The sequence below is a fragment of the Phascolarctos cinereus genome, unplaced genomic scaffold (assembly GCF_003287225.1).
Source record: "Phascolarctos cinereus isolate Bilbo 61053 unplaced genomic scaffold, phaCin_HiC Scaffold_4;HRSCAF=312, whole genome shotgun sequence".
In the NCBI taxonomy this organism is placed as follows: domain Eukaryota; kingdom Metazoa; phylum Chordata; class Mammalia; order Diprotodontia; family Phascolarctidae; genus Phascolarctos; species Phascolarctos cinereus.
The window spans coordinates 508,376,219-508,393,074 of NW_027555847.1; the positions used below are offsets into that span (position 1 = coordinate 508,376,219).

The following is a 16,856-nucleotide window of genomic DNA, read 5'->3' on the forward strand; positions in this document are numbered from 1 at the left end:
CTTTGAGTTTCTTATGTTTTGAAAGGCTCATGACCAGAAAATGGCCAAGAGATGATGAATTTTTTCAGCCATAGCAACTCTGATAGAGTCTACTAAACTGTAGTCTATAGTAGTCTGAATTGGTGATGATTGTACCTAGGGCATTGAAATGATAAAATCCTTGAAATACTGAAGTATGAGCTTTGACAATTCTGTGAAAAGTGTATTGTCTCATATAAGTTTCAACCCTCCTGCCAAAGTCATCCCAATAGAAAGTAAAGAGGAAACTACTGCTGCTCATGAAACATTTCTTACTTATTGCCTTTGGTATCAACTTCTATTCGAGAAGAGTCTTCAACTGGTACGTAATCCTTTGACCAGATGAATTTAGAGTGTTTGGACATCTGATCACATTCGAAGTTCAGAGAAATGACTCCATCATCATCAACATTGATGACAATCTCTTTGGTTCCTGTAAGATAAAAAAAGGGGGAATACTGATACTTTCTAGTAGAATCAATCAAATGAGTGCCTTTTATTGTGAATTTGGGTTGGGGATGCCTCAGACTCTTTGATCATATGTAATAAAAGAGCCCCAACTTCTATTTCCTGCTGATTGGCTCTTCTGCTACCATCCCACCAAATTAAATTTAAGTAAATGCATTTTAAATAAACGTGTGTTTGTACTCTGAGATGACACTTCCAATAGTGGGGATGGTGGACTATCTATAATCTTACATTCAGGCCTCTTTGTGATCAACGTCATAGATTTACTTCTGGCCATGAAACAAAACAGAGCTGGTCTACAAAGGGACCAGATCTGTAACCTCAGTCTCATTAGCTTTGTGCTCTAATGAAAGAAAGAAAGAAAGAAGAAAGGAAGGAAAGAAGGAAGAAGGGAGAAAGAAGGAAAGATGGAAAGAAAAAGGAAAGATGGAAAGAAAGGAGAAAAGAAAAAAGAAGGAAGAAGGAAAGAAAGAAAAAGAAAAGATGGAAGAAAAGGAGGAAAGAAAGAAGGAAAGAAGAAAGGAAGGAAAGAAAGAAGCAAGGAAAGAAGGAAGAAAAAAGAAAGGAAAAAAGGAAGGAAAGAGAAAGATGGAAAGAATGAAAGAGGGAGCAAAGAAAAATGAAAGAAGGAAGGAAAGGAAGAAGAAAGGAAGGAAGAAAAGGAAAGAAAGAAAAGAAATATAAATAAGGGAACTAACTAGGAAATAAAAAAAAAACAGGAAAAAACTAGAGGTGAGTAGCAGGGGTGGAAAGAGGAGAGTCATAACGAGCTGTTCGGGCTCCAAGAGTGAGGACCATAAAATGCACATTTGGGCAAGGAGCAGGGAAAGTCCACTCAAATAAAATTTTTAAGAAAAATTCAGCTGAGGTTGAGAGAGAGAATATGGGCCTAAGGCTATAGAGAAAAAGAAGGGTGAAGCCATGCCGAGGAGGAGGGAGTGAGCTGTCTGTGTGCTTCCTATTTTAACTGATTATCTTCTTTAGCTAGTTTCTTCTTCTTCTTAACTAGTTCCTAAACTCAGTTATTTGTAGCTGGTGAAGAAGGACAAGTGCCATAACCATCCTCCAAATTTCAAGGTCCTGAGACAAACCACTGGTCACACCAACTCTTAGTTACAGTTTTGGGAGGGAGCTGTATTTTTATCTGTAACACCTTAAACAATTCAAGATCATAAAATATAGACAAACCTGTTCCGCTGATGGCTCAGACTTAAATAAACCATTTGGAAAAAAGCTTAGCTTCCAATTCTGAATTTACTATAGGAATAGTTCAGAGGAATGAAGAACCCAGATTTTGGGAGACTTCAAGCTCTATAGGTTCAACTATGCTATTTATTAGTTTGTAAATAGTTATAGCCTGAAATTTGATTTTTAAATTATCTAAATGCAATTAAAATATTTTAAAAATTTTAATCAGAGGTTTGGGGTGAAAGGAATAAAATTAGTTCGTGTTTGGAATTAGGTTTTTTTTTTAATACAATCAAATTCATTTGCCTCTAGAATGAACACAACATTTCAAGGAGATATATGTGCGATGTTTGTAGATCTGCGTCCACATTTTGGGGGGAAGTGAAAAAGTTATCCACACTAGGACACTGATTCAACAGCTAGAATAAGGCTATTTGAAAAACATATACCCAAGAATAAATTTAAGTCAAATGATTTAATCCTAGAAAGGTGCAATTCTATTGAAAGCATTGGAAACTTTCCTACACCTCATATTTTCCAAGGGGTTGAAAATTTTTCCTTTAGAGTGTTTTATAACAGGCAAGCATTTTGCTCGACTGTACAATAAAAGCCATTAACAGAAAGCAAATTGAAAAAGGGTACCCAGGGAAACGGCAGGAGGACATTAATATGAGGTTCATCATTCCTGGGGAGTGAAAGCAAAACAGGGGTCTTATTCAGGAATGTCCTTCCTGAGGCTGCTGTTGAGTAAGCACCAGAAACCTACAAACAATGGTTTTTGACACCTGCTAAAGCTTAGAGAAAGCCTGCAGCAGTGAGATGGGATGGAGAGAGGAGGGGTACAATCTTCTTTTTCTTCTTTTTTTAATAATTATTTTTGCAAACTAAAGTGAAGAATAATCAAGGTGGTGACTTAGTTTACTCCATTATACATTTGTTCCACATAGAATTTTTAAAAATAGCTCCAACCAGTGAGGCCAGCCTTCATTTTGTTCTTCATAGCTCACACTAACCCTCATCAGTAAACATTGGAACCTGCAACTAGAGCTTAAAGATTTTAAAATAGCTCACTCTTTGGCACACTGTGGTCCAGGAAGTGTTACCAGACACACTTAGCATGGTTAAGTCACAGAGCGAACGTACACTTTCATTCCACTGTACTCTGTGCTGTGAGATGATGGAAACAACAATGTCAAAAGCCAGACTAAATCCTTAATTAGCTATTTGTATATACTTCAGCTGGAAGCAGTGACAGCCTGTACATCCTAATCGCTTATTTGCTTAGCCAATATGTTGTGTAAGCCTATATAAGAAGGAACTAAATCAGTTGGATGTATCCTGCTTGTTACCCTAGGGGTTTGATTTAAAGTTTTAAAAGAAATACTGTTTAAGGTTCAGCAGCTTTTTTTTTTCTTTTTGGTAAGGCAATGGGGTTAAATGACTTTCTAGGAAGTGTCAAGTGTCTGAGGGCGCATTTGAACTCAGGTCCTCCTGACTCCAAGGTCAGAGCTCTATCTGAGAAGTGCCTGCTTATTCAACAACTAAGGGAGAACCACAACCAAAGGGATCAAAACATTCTAATTTACTTTCCTCCCTATTGACTAATTGTGTGTTTATTCTTTACCTGATCTATCTGGAACTGAGCTATTTGGCAATATCATCTACCTAGAACACAGTCAAGAAATAGGAAGTAAGAAAAATGGCCATTGAACGCTCAAGATAACACATTCGTGCTCCTAGGACCTCACCCAGAGGCATGTTATTCTTGATTTAGACACAATTCTGGAAGGTTTAGTCATTGGATTTCCAAGCCCACTAAAACCCAGAAACAGACAATTAGAAAAGGGCCTGCCTTAGGTAAGTATACCTTATAGCAGCAATAAAATGACAACTGACAAGGGAGGAAACAGGAAAAACAACCCACTACAAATCAAAATAACTCAAAAGTACAGCTATCTATGGCAATTTGATACAGATACAAGGAGCCCTACAACCTCAACTGGTCTCACAGCACAGAACAATAATTGGTGCCCATAATGATGCTATTGAGTCATAAGAAAAAGTTAAATCATGTTTTGTACTCTGTTTAAGAAGGCAGAAAAGTATAATACATTTTAAAGATGCTAACTTACATTCACAATGGTCAAAGTAAAAAAAAACAACTTTGGGTGCTTTAAGAGAACAGATAAATTCTCATCTCTGTAGAATACATAGCTATTCAGACTTTCTGGATACCTCCTCAACTCCCCCTTTCTTCCCCCCCCCCCGCACCACATGCTCTTTCTTGAAATTTCTTTATGTTTATTTTCTTTATGTTTTGTGTACATTTGTACAGGGCATGTTTTTTTTTCCTAATAGAATATAAGTTCCTGGAAGGCTGCTTCACTTTTGTTTTTGTATCCCTAGTGCCTAGCACAGTGCCTGGCACATAATAGCCCTCTAGTAAATGCTTCTTGGATGGTAGATTAACTTGTTTTTTTGAAATATGAAGATAGCTGAGATTTTACTGTATTAAAAAAAAAACTTTGAGAACTGTGTAGGAAAATACAAAGTTAAAAAAAAAACTGGGTTCTTATTGTAAGTCCCAATTATCATGTGCCTCTTTATCGTAACACAGGATGTCTTCCTCAAGAACATATAGAGAATTAATAATTATATAAAAAACATAGCCAGTATTAAAAAGCCTCTTAGAAAGTTAAACAAAATTTATTTTCATAGCAAATATGTCTGATAGTGTATGCAACCTTTCGCACTCATAGTCCTCCATCTCTCCACCAAGAAAAGGAAAAGCTACACTGTCATTTTGAAAAGGAAGCAAATGCAATAACAACTTTTAACTTTTGAAAAATTGTTCTGGCCAAAAATGTGCTAAACTTTAATCAGACATGGATAAATGCAAGCAAACAATTCTACATATTTTAGGGGAGACTTGTAAAGAATTTGAAACTCCAGTGTACAATCCTCCAATCAAGCTCATTACTGAATACTTCAAGTTGAGTGGAATGGGAAGCATCTACTTCAGGGACGTTATGAGTCATGGTATGTGCTGCGTCCTGAGGGACTAGTACTTAAAAAGAGGATAAGCTTGTTTCTTGGGTTATGTAGCCATCACAGCACTTTTGAGTTGCAATGGCTGAATACTAGCAATGTCTCAAAATCAACCCAAGTTCAGGTTTTGGTTAAAGAGTTTCAAATGTTGAATATGATAGGTTTCAACATATAAACTCTCTGTTCTGTGGGCTCCAGCACTGAAGCCTAACACTACAGAGTTCTTCATATTCATGCTTGTATCCTGCTGCTCCCTTCTTGAGTTTCTGTTTATTATTACAGGTAGTTTGGAGAGTGACATAGCTCATTAGAATATTTTACAGCAATTCTTGTCTTAATAGTGACAAATAAGCCAGGGAATATTTTATTTTTCAAATGTGACTCTAACCAATGTATTACACTGTCCTTTAGAAAGGAAGAAATAGTTTGACTAAATGCTTTGTGAAGGTAACTGGGAAAGCAACAGAGAGGATAGATCAACGAAAGTGGAATATTCTACTAAACTCTGAAGAAAAAGTCATCATTTCAGAGATGAAGTTCAAGCAAAATGGAATCAAGAAGTCTGGCTCTACTAAAAAATAATCCAAGAACTGAGAGAATAGCCAATTTACTCATGAGGGATGTCTGATCAGTGTTTAAAATCTTTACCATAGGCTAAAGAAGAAATCCCTCATTAGATAGTGCCCCTTAAGCTGAGCTTTGGCCATTCCATGTGACTAATCTAATAAGCCTCTCCACATTTAGCATGGAAGATCCTAGGAAAACAAACACACAGTATATTGCATTCAAAGTCTTTTCCAGCCTGGTAGAAACTATGGGAGTTTGGACTCTAGTGGTAGCTTTCTGGATCTTTTATATATCATTCTCCTCCTCATACTGTAAAATCCAGTAATGCTGGCCTCCTTACTCTTCCTTACACAGTACCCTCCATCTCTTGCCTTTTCACTGCATTTCTCCCATGCCTGGAATGCCTTCCCTCCTCACCTCTACCTCCTTGTCAGGCTTCTCTGACATCCTTCCATACTCAACCAAAAACCCATCTTCTTCGAGAGGTTTTTCCCAAATGATAAATGCTGGAAAAGGTGTGGGAAAATTGGAACACAGATGATTTGTTGATGGAGCTGTGAAATGATCTAACCATTCGGGAGAGCAATTTGGAACTATGCTCATATATAAAAATGTACATACTTCTTTGACCCAGCAATAGCACTTCTAGAGCTGAATCTTAAAGAGATCATACAAATGGGAAAAGGATCGATATGTACAAAAATATTTACAGCAGTTCTTTCTGTGGTGGCAAAGAAATGAAAATTGAGGGGATGCCCATTAATTGGGGAATGGTTGAACAAGTTGTAGTATAGGAAAGTAATGGAATACTATTGTGCTATAAGAAATGATGAGCAGGCAGACTACAGAAAAACCTGGAAAGACTTGTATGGTCTGATACTGAGTGAAGTGAGCAGGAGAACATTGTACACAGTAACAGCCATGTTGTGCAATGACTAACTTTGACAGACTTAGACCTTCTCAGCAATTCGAGGATCTAAGACATCTCCAAAAGTCTCATGATGGAAAATGCTATCCACATCCAGAGAAAGAACTATGGAGTTTGAATGCAGATGGAAGCACACTATTTGCTCTTTTTTTCTTCTGTATTGTTTTGTTTTTTTCTTTCTTGTAGTTCCTTCTATTGGTTCTAATTCTTCCTTACAACATGACTAATGTGAAAATATGTTTAATAGGAATGTATATGTAGAGCCTATATCAGATCGCACACCATCTTGGGGAGGGAGGGGGAGAAAAATGTAAAACTCAAAAGCATACGGAAGTGATTGTTGAAAACTAAAAATAGATAAGTAAATAAATAAATAAGTAAATAAATACATAAATAAATAAATGAACAAACAAATGAATGAATGAATAAAGAAACAAATAAACAAACAAATAAATGAATGAATAAGAGGTTTTTCCCAGTCCTCCTTAGATTTTAAAGCTTTCCATCTGAGATTATCTTGGCTTATGTTGTTGTTCAGTTCTGACCCCATTTGGGGTTTTCTTGGCAAAGATACTGGAGTGGTTTGTCATTTCCCTCTCCAGCTCATTACAGATGAGAAACTGAGGCAAACAGGGTTAAGCAATTTTGCCCAGGGTCACACAGCTAGTAAGTGTCTGGGACCATATTTGAACTCAGGAAGATGAATCTTCTTGGCTGCAGGCCTGGAGCTCTACCCACTGTACCACCTACATGCAGTAAATCTTACGGTTACTCTGTATACATCTTCTATGTACGTAGTTATTTACATGTTGTCTCCCCATTAAAACCGGAACTCCTTGAGGACATAGACTGTGACTTTGCCTTTCTTTATATTCCTAATTCTTGGTATGGTGCCTTTCACGTAGTAAAAGCTTTAATTAACACTTGTTCACTGACTCCCTGGTAGCTTTTGAGAATACATGGTGACACCAATAATGTGATGCAGTATCAGAATAGAACTTGAGTGGTAATCAGATATTTTTACTTCAACCTGGAAAGGCAAAGCAACAGGTTGGCAGAGTATGTTGGATTGTATGTACAGAAGTGACAAGAAGCTACTTTATGGTGTATTTTACCATAGTATGCTAAAGTATTAAGTATTGGCAATTTTTAAAAAATTGTAGTTTATATACCAGGATTAGTTGCTGAAGATGAAGTGGTGGAGAAATTCTACAAAGAACTTGATAAGATGCTACAGATCAAAACGGCATAAACTGATTCTTGGTGACATTAGTGCAAAGGTAGGAAAAGGTAAGAATAGAGAGGAGTATGGGAAAGTGTAGCTCAAAGAAGAAGGAATGAGAGAGGCCGAAGGCTTGTAGATTACACAGAAGCATCCTCAACATCATCATCATTGAAGGCATTTATATATTGTTTTATGGTTTGCAAAAAGCTTTATAAATATCATCTCATTTGATCCTCACAAGAAGTATGGGATGTAGGTGCTATTATTATTCCCATTTTGCAGATGAGGAAACCGAACCAGCAGTTAAGTGACTTGCCCAGTGTCACAGAGCTAGTAAGTATCTGAAACTGAATTTGAACTCAAGTGTTCTTAACACCAGGTCCAGTGCTCTATTCATTATATGTCCCAGCTGCCATCAAGAACATTATCTTTGAAAAAAGAAGTATTAGGTGGTGGACATGACAAGCACCAAACAACAGCATTAAGAACAAAACCGATTTGGTTTTAACTGATAGGAAAAGACTTTGTATTGATATAGGTCTTATCCCTTAGACAGTTGTATGCTTATAGTCAGACTCATCAGAGCTAAGATCAAAAGGTAAATAATGAGATAATAATAATGAGAAGAAAAAGACATAAGGGAAAAACAAAATGGCTTAACTCTGATACAAATAATTGAAAATTTAAAATGGAAAGTGGACAGCAGAAATAGCACTGACGTGGACCAGAATAATTTCATCCCAAAGTTTAGCCAATGTAAATTAGTTTCAAGGAACCCAGAAGTGTCAAACAACTGAAATACTTTAACAAAAGAGATGGTTGCCAAAGGTAACCCTGGGATAGGATACAAAATCATTTATAGGGGCAGCTAGGTGGTGCAGTGGATAGAGCACCAGCCCTGGAATCAGGAAGACCTGAGTTCAAATCTGGTCTAGACACATGATACTCATTAGCTGTGTGATCCTGGGCAAGTCACTTAACCCCAATTGCCTTGCAAAAGAAAAAAACAAAACAAAAAAAATCATTTGTAAAAATTTACAAAGAAAGATAATGGATGAATAGGAGCAATTTCAAGTTATAAAGCAGAGAGAAACAGTGGAGGCTAAAACTGGTTTTAAAAACATTCTTTTTTTTTTTGGTTTTGGCTAGGCAATGGGGTTAAGTGACTTGCTCAGGGTCACACAGCTAGTAGGTGTCAAGTGTCTGGTCTGAGACCGAATTTGAACTCAGGTCCTCCTGACTCCAGGGCCAGTGCTCTAATCCACTGCACCACCTACTTGCCCCTAAAAAAATTCCTTTCTTTATTAGGGATGATGTACCCATCACACTTGGACCGTAATATCACAATTTCAAATATGCTTGTAGAGGAGATTAAAATGACACAAAAACAAAAATAAAAACAGGAGAAGCAGCTGGAGTAGACCAAGTGAGTATAGAGGAGAGCCATGCCAGGTGATACAAGTTGTGGGGGAATTTAGAGATAGATACAAAAGATATCTGAAGGAAGGGGAAGATACCAAAAATATGAAAATAATTTTAGATCTCTTTAATAGTAAAAAAAAAAAAGATGACCAAGAGAATTTCTACAACTACTATATGCCTATTCTCTCATTTATACAAAATCTTTATGAGTCATTTATATATAATTTAAGGGCAACTTCAATGAGGCTATTAGTAGGGAACAAGTAGACTTTCCCAAATGATATTCAGCAATAGATCACATCTTTATCGTCTCAAAAATAAATGAAACAGGGAGAGAGTATAAGATACTATTGTGGTTATTGTTTGTTGATTTTTTTAAACATTTGATTTGGTAGACGAAAACTTACTTTTACAACAAGATGTTGTGCATCATGGGCAACTAGGTGGCACAGTGGATAGAGCACTGGACCTGGAGTTGGGAAGATCTGAGTTCAAATGTGACCTCAGACACTTACTAGTTGTGTGACCCTGGGCAAGTCACTTAATCCTGTTTGCCGCAGTTTCCTTATCTGTAAAATGAGCTGGAGAAGGAAATGGCAAACCACTCCAGTATCTTTGCCAAGAAAACCCCAAATGGGGTCACCAAGAGTTGGACATGATTGAAACGACTGAACAACAACAAGTCTCCCATCATATGTCAAGATCATTCAGATTCCTTGGAAGATGTATCAATAGAAATGCTTCTGTTCAATGACCCTGTGATAATAAATATTAAGTGAGGGATAAAACGGAGGCATAGATGATGATCCAGTGAAGGAGATGGAAAGCAGGAGTGATCAGACAGGTACAAGGAGGATCTAGAGAGCAGTCTTGGAAAAACCCTGAGAACAGAGGAGAGAGTCATCAGTAATGTCAAATGCTACAGAGAAGTCAAGAAGAGTGAAGACTGAGAAAAGGCCTCTGAATTTGGCTAATTAAGAGAGATCACTTGGTAACTTTGGAGAGAGCAGTTTCAATTGAGTGATGAGTTTGGAAGACAGATCGGAAAGCGCTGAGAAGTAAAAGAGAGGAGAAAGGGGAAGCAAGAAATGTAGATAGAGTTTGGCTATTATAGGGAGGAGAGATGTAGGATGAAAGTCTGAGGGGTTAGAAGAGCAAAGTAAGGAGGTTTTCAGTATAAAAGAGACCTGGACATCTTTGTAGGGAGCAGAGTACATAACAATAAATACCTAGAGAGATACTGAAGAGTATCAAGAAAGAGGAAATGATGGGTATGAAGAGAAGCGAAATCTAGCCTAAGAAGAAAGATAGGATCAAGGATAGGAATAAGAGGGTTGGTCCTAGTGAAGAAAAGAGCCACTTCTTCATCAGACTAGAATAACAAAAGAGAGAATGGGAGACGATGAAACATAGAATACATTAGATATAGTGTATTGAAATGTAGAATGTGGGAGAAGAAGAAATTTGTCCTGTCATTAGGATAAAGAGTATTTCTTTTCTCAGTAAAGCATAAGGCAGGTCCTCTGCTTTGAGGGTAGGGGGAGAGGTCATATGGGAAGCCTTGAGGAGAGAAGAAAAGGTTTGGCATAGACTCTGTGGAGAATACTATAGGGAATAAATTAGGGAAGAGTGAAAGGATTGTCCTGTGGCACCTATGGCCCAATTGAGATTAGAGAACATACATTTGCAGTGGACTCAGCAACCAAAGTTGTTTGGCTTTATCATGTAAATGTAGCATGTAAATAGGAGTGGAGGAGGTGAATAGTGGGTTGGGAATTGGCAAGGGACAAGTCCCAAACCAGGCACGTTTTGGTTTGTGAGCCATCATTATAACTCATCCAAGTGAAAAATCTAATCTTCCTTTTGACTACCTAAAATGACCTCTTAAACCACTCTCAGACCCCATACTCAGAGCCTTTTCATACACTTGTTGACTGATCAATCATTGACTGATTGGCTGATCAGGGGAGTTCTCTTATTAACCCAAGGAGATGCAGCATAGTAAGTCTTTGTTTGGGGCTTTTGATTGCATCCCATGGAGAGCATGGAGCTGCTTCCTAGAGGCTCCTGGAGAATAGGTCTTCATGTTCATGGATGAATTGATTGGTTCTGATGCCTTTGGTACAGAATGTATGTGTGTATGGAGCTGTCCCTTTGTTCTGGACTATAAAAAAAGGGTCCACTCAGAGATTCAGGTCTCTTTTCCCTTTCTGGGCATTATCATATTCCTGAGAGTAAGAGTAAGGGTATAATGGCTGCCTTGTGAAGCACACGAGAGATGTATATGCTCTGCTGGAACCATCTGAGTGAAGAATTCACAGACTCCATATTCCCGGAGAGGTACCAGTTTTGGGGAGGTAGTGGAGTAGCCTCTCAGTCCAATCAGTTGTAGAAAGGCGAACCACATGGCCAAGTGATAAGAGTTCCTGAATTCTAGCTTTACAAAAGATGCTCAAGAGCTCCTTATTTCAATCATCTGAGATAAAGGAGTGCTGAGTGCCCATCTCTTAAAGAACCATTACATGGCCCTTGAGGCTATAGAAACATCAGGGGAGCATAAACTGTGAGGAAAAGACCTGGAATTTGCCATACACTATTACCATAAGTTATTTGGACAGTAGAGGAACTGAAGAGACTCGTCTAGTAGTCCTAAATGTGTTTCCTTTCCAAAGGGAGTCTGAGCCCTTTAATGTAATGCCATAAGAATGTATGGGTTCCTGGGGTTTAAAGTAGGGCTCTCCAGAATGTCTGAGGGTTGCCAATCTAACAACCCCAAAGATAATTCCTCCCAGAAAATTCAAATCACTAGGTATGGATACCCCTATAGGTAAAGAAGGATTCACCAGAATGTCTTAGGAGCTGTACATAAGTAACTCAAAACTTTGTTTCCCGTCTACAGAAAACTCCAAACTATAGGGTAATGCAATGAATTTAGAATACCTTAAGATCCTTGGGGAAATTAGGTCTCAACCAGAGAAATAGAGGAATTGTATTGACCTGGGTTTCTGTTACTCTTTTTATGTGGATCTGCATTTTTGTGGGGTGGAATAAAGATTGTCTGTCCTATGCCTGATACATATTACACATTGTTACATTGAGTGCTTGCATGGGAAAGATGGACCCATTTACCCACATTTAAGAAGATTCAAGCATGAACCAAAGAGACTGAATGGTCTGGAGAGCAGTCCCAGAGAATGAACCTAGTCTACATAAAACAAACAAACAAAAATTAGAGCATGGGGTCCATGGGTTATACCCATTTTTAATGTACAGTTTCCCCAGCTGATTCAGCGCTTTCAATAAGTTTCTGCTTCTGTTTCATGTTCTGTAATCCTGTTGCTCACTTTATTTTTACTTCTTTATGCTGATTTTAAAGGCAATATAATAATATAGCTTTTAAAAAATTAATCATAAAGTAAACCATCTGTTTTATGTAAAGAGATCATGCTTGACAACTGTATAATATTTGTAACAGGCACTGATACTGCTTTTCTACTTTTATTTTTATGAACTCAGTAGCAAAGGAATGAATTAGAAAGTAAATTTACCTCCAAAATAATTTTAAAAATAAAGAAAATTCTGAATAAGGTATATGTTTAAATTGAATTGCTGGGCAGCCCAGTGTAGTGGCTAAAGAGTTAGCCTTAAAGAGAGCAAGGCATTCACTTCTCAGCTCTCTAGGCAAGGCTCTAAGACTATAATGTGCAGACAAGATGGCAGACCAGCACTGGCAGAAGGAGCATCCTCTTGCTCATACCAGTGAAATCCCAAGTCCAGTCTCTACTCCTTAAACTTAATTAACTTTCATGTACCTGTACTTTATGATTCTCATAAAGAATTATTTCTAATTTCTCTTTAAATTCAAAGAATTGTAAATTGTAAATCAATGGGACTATTGCTTCCCCCAAACCTTAGATTAGCATTTGCCTTTTTCCAGGGGAACTTTTGACAAATCTATAGAACTTTGGGGAAGGAAATCCTAACTGTAAAAACAAAATCTGAAAACAACTATCCAAAAGTGTGTGTATGTGTACACAGATGAAAAATTTTTTAAAAAATCTGAAAGAACATATGTGTATATGTATCCGTATATGTGTTTATATGTGTATGTGTGTATAAAGGACAGAGCTTGGTGGCTGATGCTGTGGAAATGGTACCCAGTGGGTAGGCACCAGAAAGTGGGGTATGTCCATATGGAGGAACACCTCTCACAATCTGGGAGAGACCAAAGCTTTGGCCACCCTACTCCCCAGCAAGTGGTTTTATAAATAACCTGTAGGATAGGTCCCTCTTTGCTGAGTACATTCTTGTCTGCTTGCTCCTGGCTTATTCTCCAGTGAACTGCATGGAACACTGACAGTATGGGTATTATTCATCCTATGGTACTCTCTCATCAAATGACTTGTTTTTTTTTCCATATATACATATACTATACAATATGCATATATATATATACATACACATACATACATATATGTGTACAGTTTATCTAATGGGTTGGCCCCTTTTCTCTAATGTACATGATCTTTAATGTCCAATCTAGGACTAAAGGCATTCCCTGGATGGGGATGCAATACTTTATGGGGCTCCATGGGTTTACTTCTAGTAAAAGGACAAGTAGATCAGTTCATTCAGAAACTTTGGAAACAGAACTCATGAATACCCATGAGTCTGGTGCTAGTACAGTGCCTGGCTCAAAGTTGGAGCTTAATAAATATTTATTGAATCATTCATTGGTACCTGATACCAACATCTGACGCACAGCCTCAGAAGGTTTCTTGGAATGTCTGAGTTTCACTGTAACAACCAGAGATGTTTATTGAGCTTCCCTACCACAGGTCCTCTGATATAGATACTACTACTGATTCATCATCACTAAGGGATACAAATCAAGCTGCAGAAAGAATACTGGATATATAATGAGATCAAATCCCATCTGTTTTACTTAATCAGTTGTGTTGTGTAACCTTAGGTATGTCATTTCATCTTTCTTGGTCTCAGTTTCCTCACCTGTAAAATCAAGGGGCTGGGCTCGATGATCTCCAGTTTCCTTGTTAGCTCTAAATCATTGGTCATGTTTTTCCCATAGTGGTCCATCCCTCTTCTTGGGCTCCAACAATGTCCTAATACCCAGTGGTATTAGGAGCCAGTAGGATCCCAAAGCCTGGGGTATGCTAAGTCACCACAAAATAGAGCAAACAAAGCTGGCCCACCCAGCAAGTCCAACTCAGGGTCATGTCTTAGACTCTCTGGGTTGTCCTATATCATGTGAGCTAATGAATGACAAATACTGTTTAAAAAAATCAGATAATAAGGGGCATTTCTGAAGCAGCACAAAATCATTTTTATCTTAGCTGTTGAATAATCTTTTCTAAGTAATACATTTCTTGCTAAAGCAGGACATTTTTCATCCTGCTATTTGGGATCTCCATTACTAGAATGATTAGTATCCATAGAAATGTTTGCGTTAAATCCTTTTGCACATTTCCTGACTAGACCAAAATCCAAAGTGCTACCAGCCACAACAGGTTCAGGTAACTTTCCACTTAATTAGAATTACAGTGTAGGTGTCATATGAGGTGTGTCTGAGGTTTGCTATTACATGATAAGGTTTGTTTTCAGTCTGAAATCTCAATAACAGTTCCCAAGAGACAATTCTTTTTAAATTGTAAAGTGAACTTTAAGGCAGGTCACTGACTTTCATTTTGGCATAGTCTTAAGATAAAATAACCAATTTATATATGAAAATTGTAGAATCAGGATCATGCCCCAAGAGATGGAAGGGGGAATGGCTGAACAAATTGTGGTATATGAATGTAATGGAGCTATAAGTAATGATGAGCAGGCAGACTTCAGAAAAACTTGCAAAGACTTGAATGAACTGATGCTAAGAGAAGTGAGCAGAACCAGGAGAACATTGTACACAGTAACAGCCACAATGTGCAGTGATTAACTTTGATAGACTCATCTCTTCTTAGCAATGCAAGGATCCAAGACAACTCCAAAGTACTCATGATGGAAAATGCTGTCCTCATCCAGAAAAAGAACTATGGAGTCTGAATGCAGATCAAAGCATATTATTTGCTTTCTCTCTTTTCTTTTTTTCTTTTTTTGTTTCTTCTTTCTCAGGATTTCTCCCATTGGTTCTAATTCTTCTTTACAACATGACTAATGTAAAAATAGGTTCGATATGAATATATATGTAGAGCCTGTATCAAATTTCATGCCATCTTGGGTTAGGGGGAGAGAGAGGGAGAAAATTTGGAACTCAAAATCTTCTGGAAGTGAATGTTGAAAACTAAAAATAAATAAACAAATTTTTAAAAAGATGATGCAAATAAGAAAAAAAAGAGATGGAAGGGAACTCAGAGGCCATCTACTCAGAGGCCAAGGATGCTAGAGATCATTGAACCCAGACCCCTTGATTTTACAGCTGAGGAAACTGAGGCCAAGAAAGATGAAATGACTTGTCCAAGATTACATAACTGGTTAAGTAAGGGATTTGATCCCAGGTCCTCTGATTATATAGCCAATATTCTTTGGCAGCTTAATATGTAAGTTCTCAAACTTTTTGGTCTCAGGACTTATTTATACTCTTAAAAATTATAGTTGTTGTTCAGTTGTTTCCAACTGTGACCCTATAGGGGATTTTCATGGCAAAGATATTGTAGTGGCTTGCCATTTCCTTCTCCAGCTCATTTTACAGATGAGGAAACTGAGGCAAACAGAGTTAAGTGACCTGCTCAGAGTCACACAGCTAGGAAGTGTCTTTGGCCAGATTTGAACCAGGAAGATGAGTTTTTCTGATTCCAGGTCTGGAGCTCTATGTGCCACCCAGCTGCCCTGAAAGAACTTTTATTTATATCTATGTATATATCTATTTATCAAATTAGAAAATCTAAATCCTAGTATTATTATGAAAACAGTTTTGACCTCATTGTCTCCTTGAAAGGGTCTGGGGAACTCTTAGGCATCCCCAGATTACTTTGATCACCATTCATATCTAATCTAATCCCTTCATTTTACAGATGAGGAAACTGAGGCCCAGAGAAGTCAAGTCACCTGACCAAGGCCACACAGACAACAAGAATAAGTGAGGAATCACTTTGTATTTCCCCAGTAAGATGAAGGCTAGGCTTCTACAACAGAAAATTTTTATACTAACTATAAGCTTCCTGCTTTGTAAATATCTTTGGAGTTAAAGCACTCCCTCCTCACCTTTGCATCTCACAATTACTTAACTTCTTTCCAGGCTCAATTCTGGAGCCACCTCCCATGGAAAATTTTTCCTGAGCCCCCTGAGAGGTTCAGTGATAGTCACAGAGCTGAATTCAAGTCTGACTCTTTATCCACTATGCACACTGCCCACATGTCAACGGTAACTCTTACCCAGAAGAAAGCTCCTAGCAGGCAGGGACCGTTTGTTTTATCTCCCTAACACAATATTTATCCATAGTAGGCACTTTACCAATGCTGTCATATTGAATTAAGTTGAATATAAATGGATCTTGCAACACACAATTCACAATTCCTTATGCCTATCCCATGTGGCTCTTGGAAGTCAGTGTGGTGTAATGAAAAGAGTGCTAAGTCTGGATTTAGACAACCTGGGTTCAAATCCTGGCTCTGCTACTCAATAACTGTGTGGCCCTGGGAAAGTTATTGCACCCCATGTGTCTCAGTTTCTTTATCTGTAAAATCGAAGGGTTGTACTGGATGACCTCAAAGATCCCTTCCAACTGCTTTTGTGAATCCCAGGGCCATTGTGTAGAGCAAGGGTTCTTAATCTGGGGTCTATGGCCCTCCCCCCAAGGATCTGTTGCTAGGCAATCTTTGAACTTGGTTGAGAAAAAAAATACATATTTATATCAGTATAATTAGTATCCTTTGTAATGTCTAGCATATAGCAAGTGCTTAATAGATGCTTGTTGACTTGTATTTTATTATATCAGTTAAATATTTTAAAACATTCTAAGAAAGGACTTCACCAGG

At 37.8% G+C, this 16,856-nt stretch overlaps 1 protein-coding gene across 1 annotated transcript in view; it reads right to left on the bottom strand.

Annotated features, from left to right (window-relative positions):
* MYOM1 (myomesin 1) overlaps positions 1 to 16,856 on the bottom strand; it is a 172,269-nt gene that overhangs the window by 33,914 nt on the left and 121,499 nt on the right. Inside the window, 1 exon segment of the mRNA XM_078153487.1 lies at positions 295 to 451. Within this exon segment, the coding sequence (XP_078009613.1) occupies positions 295 to 451 (157 nt within the window).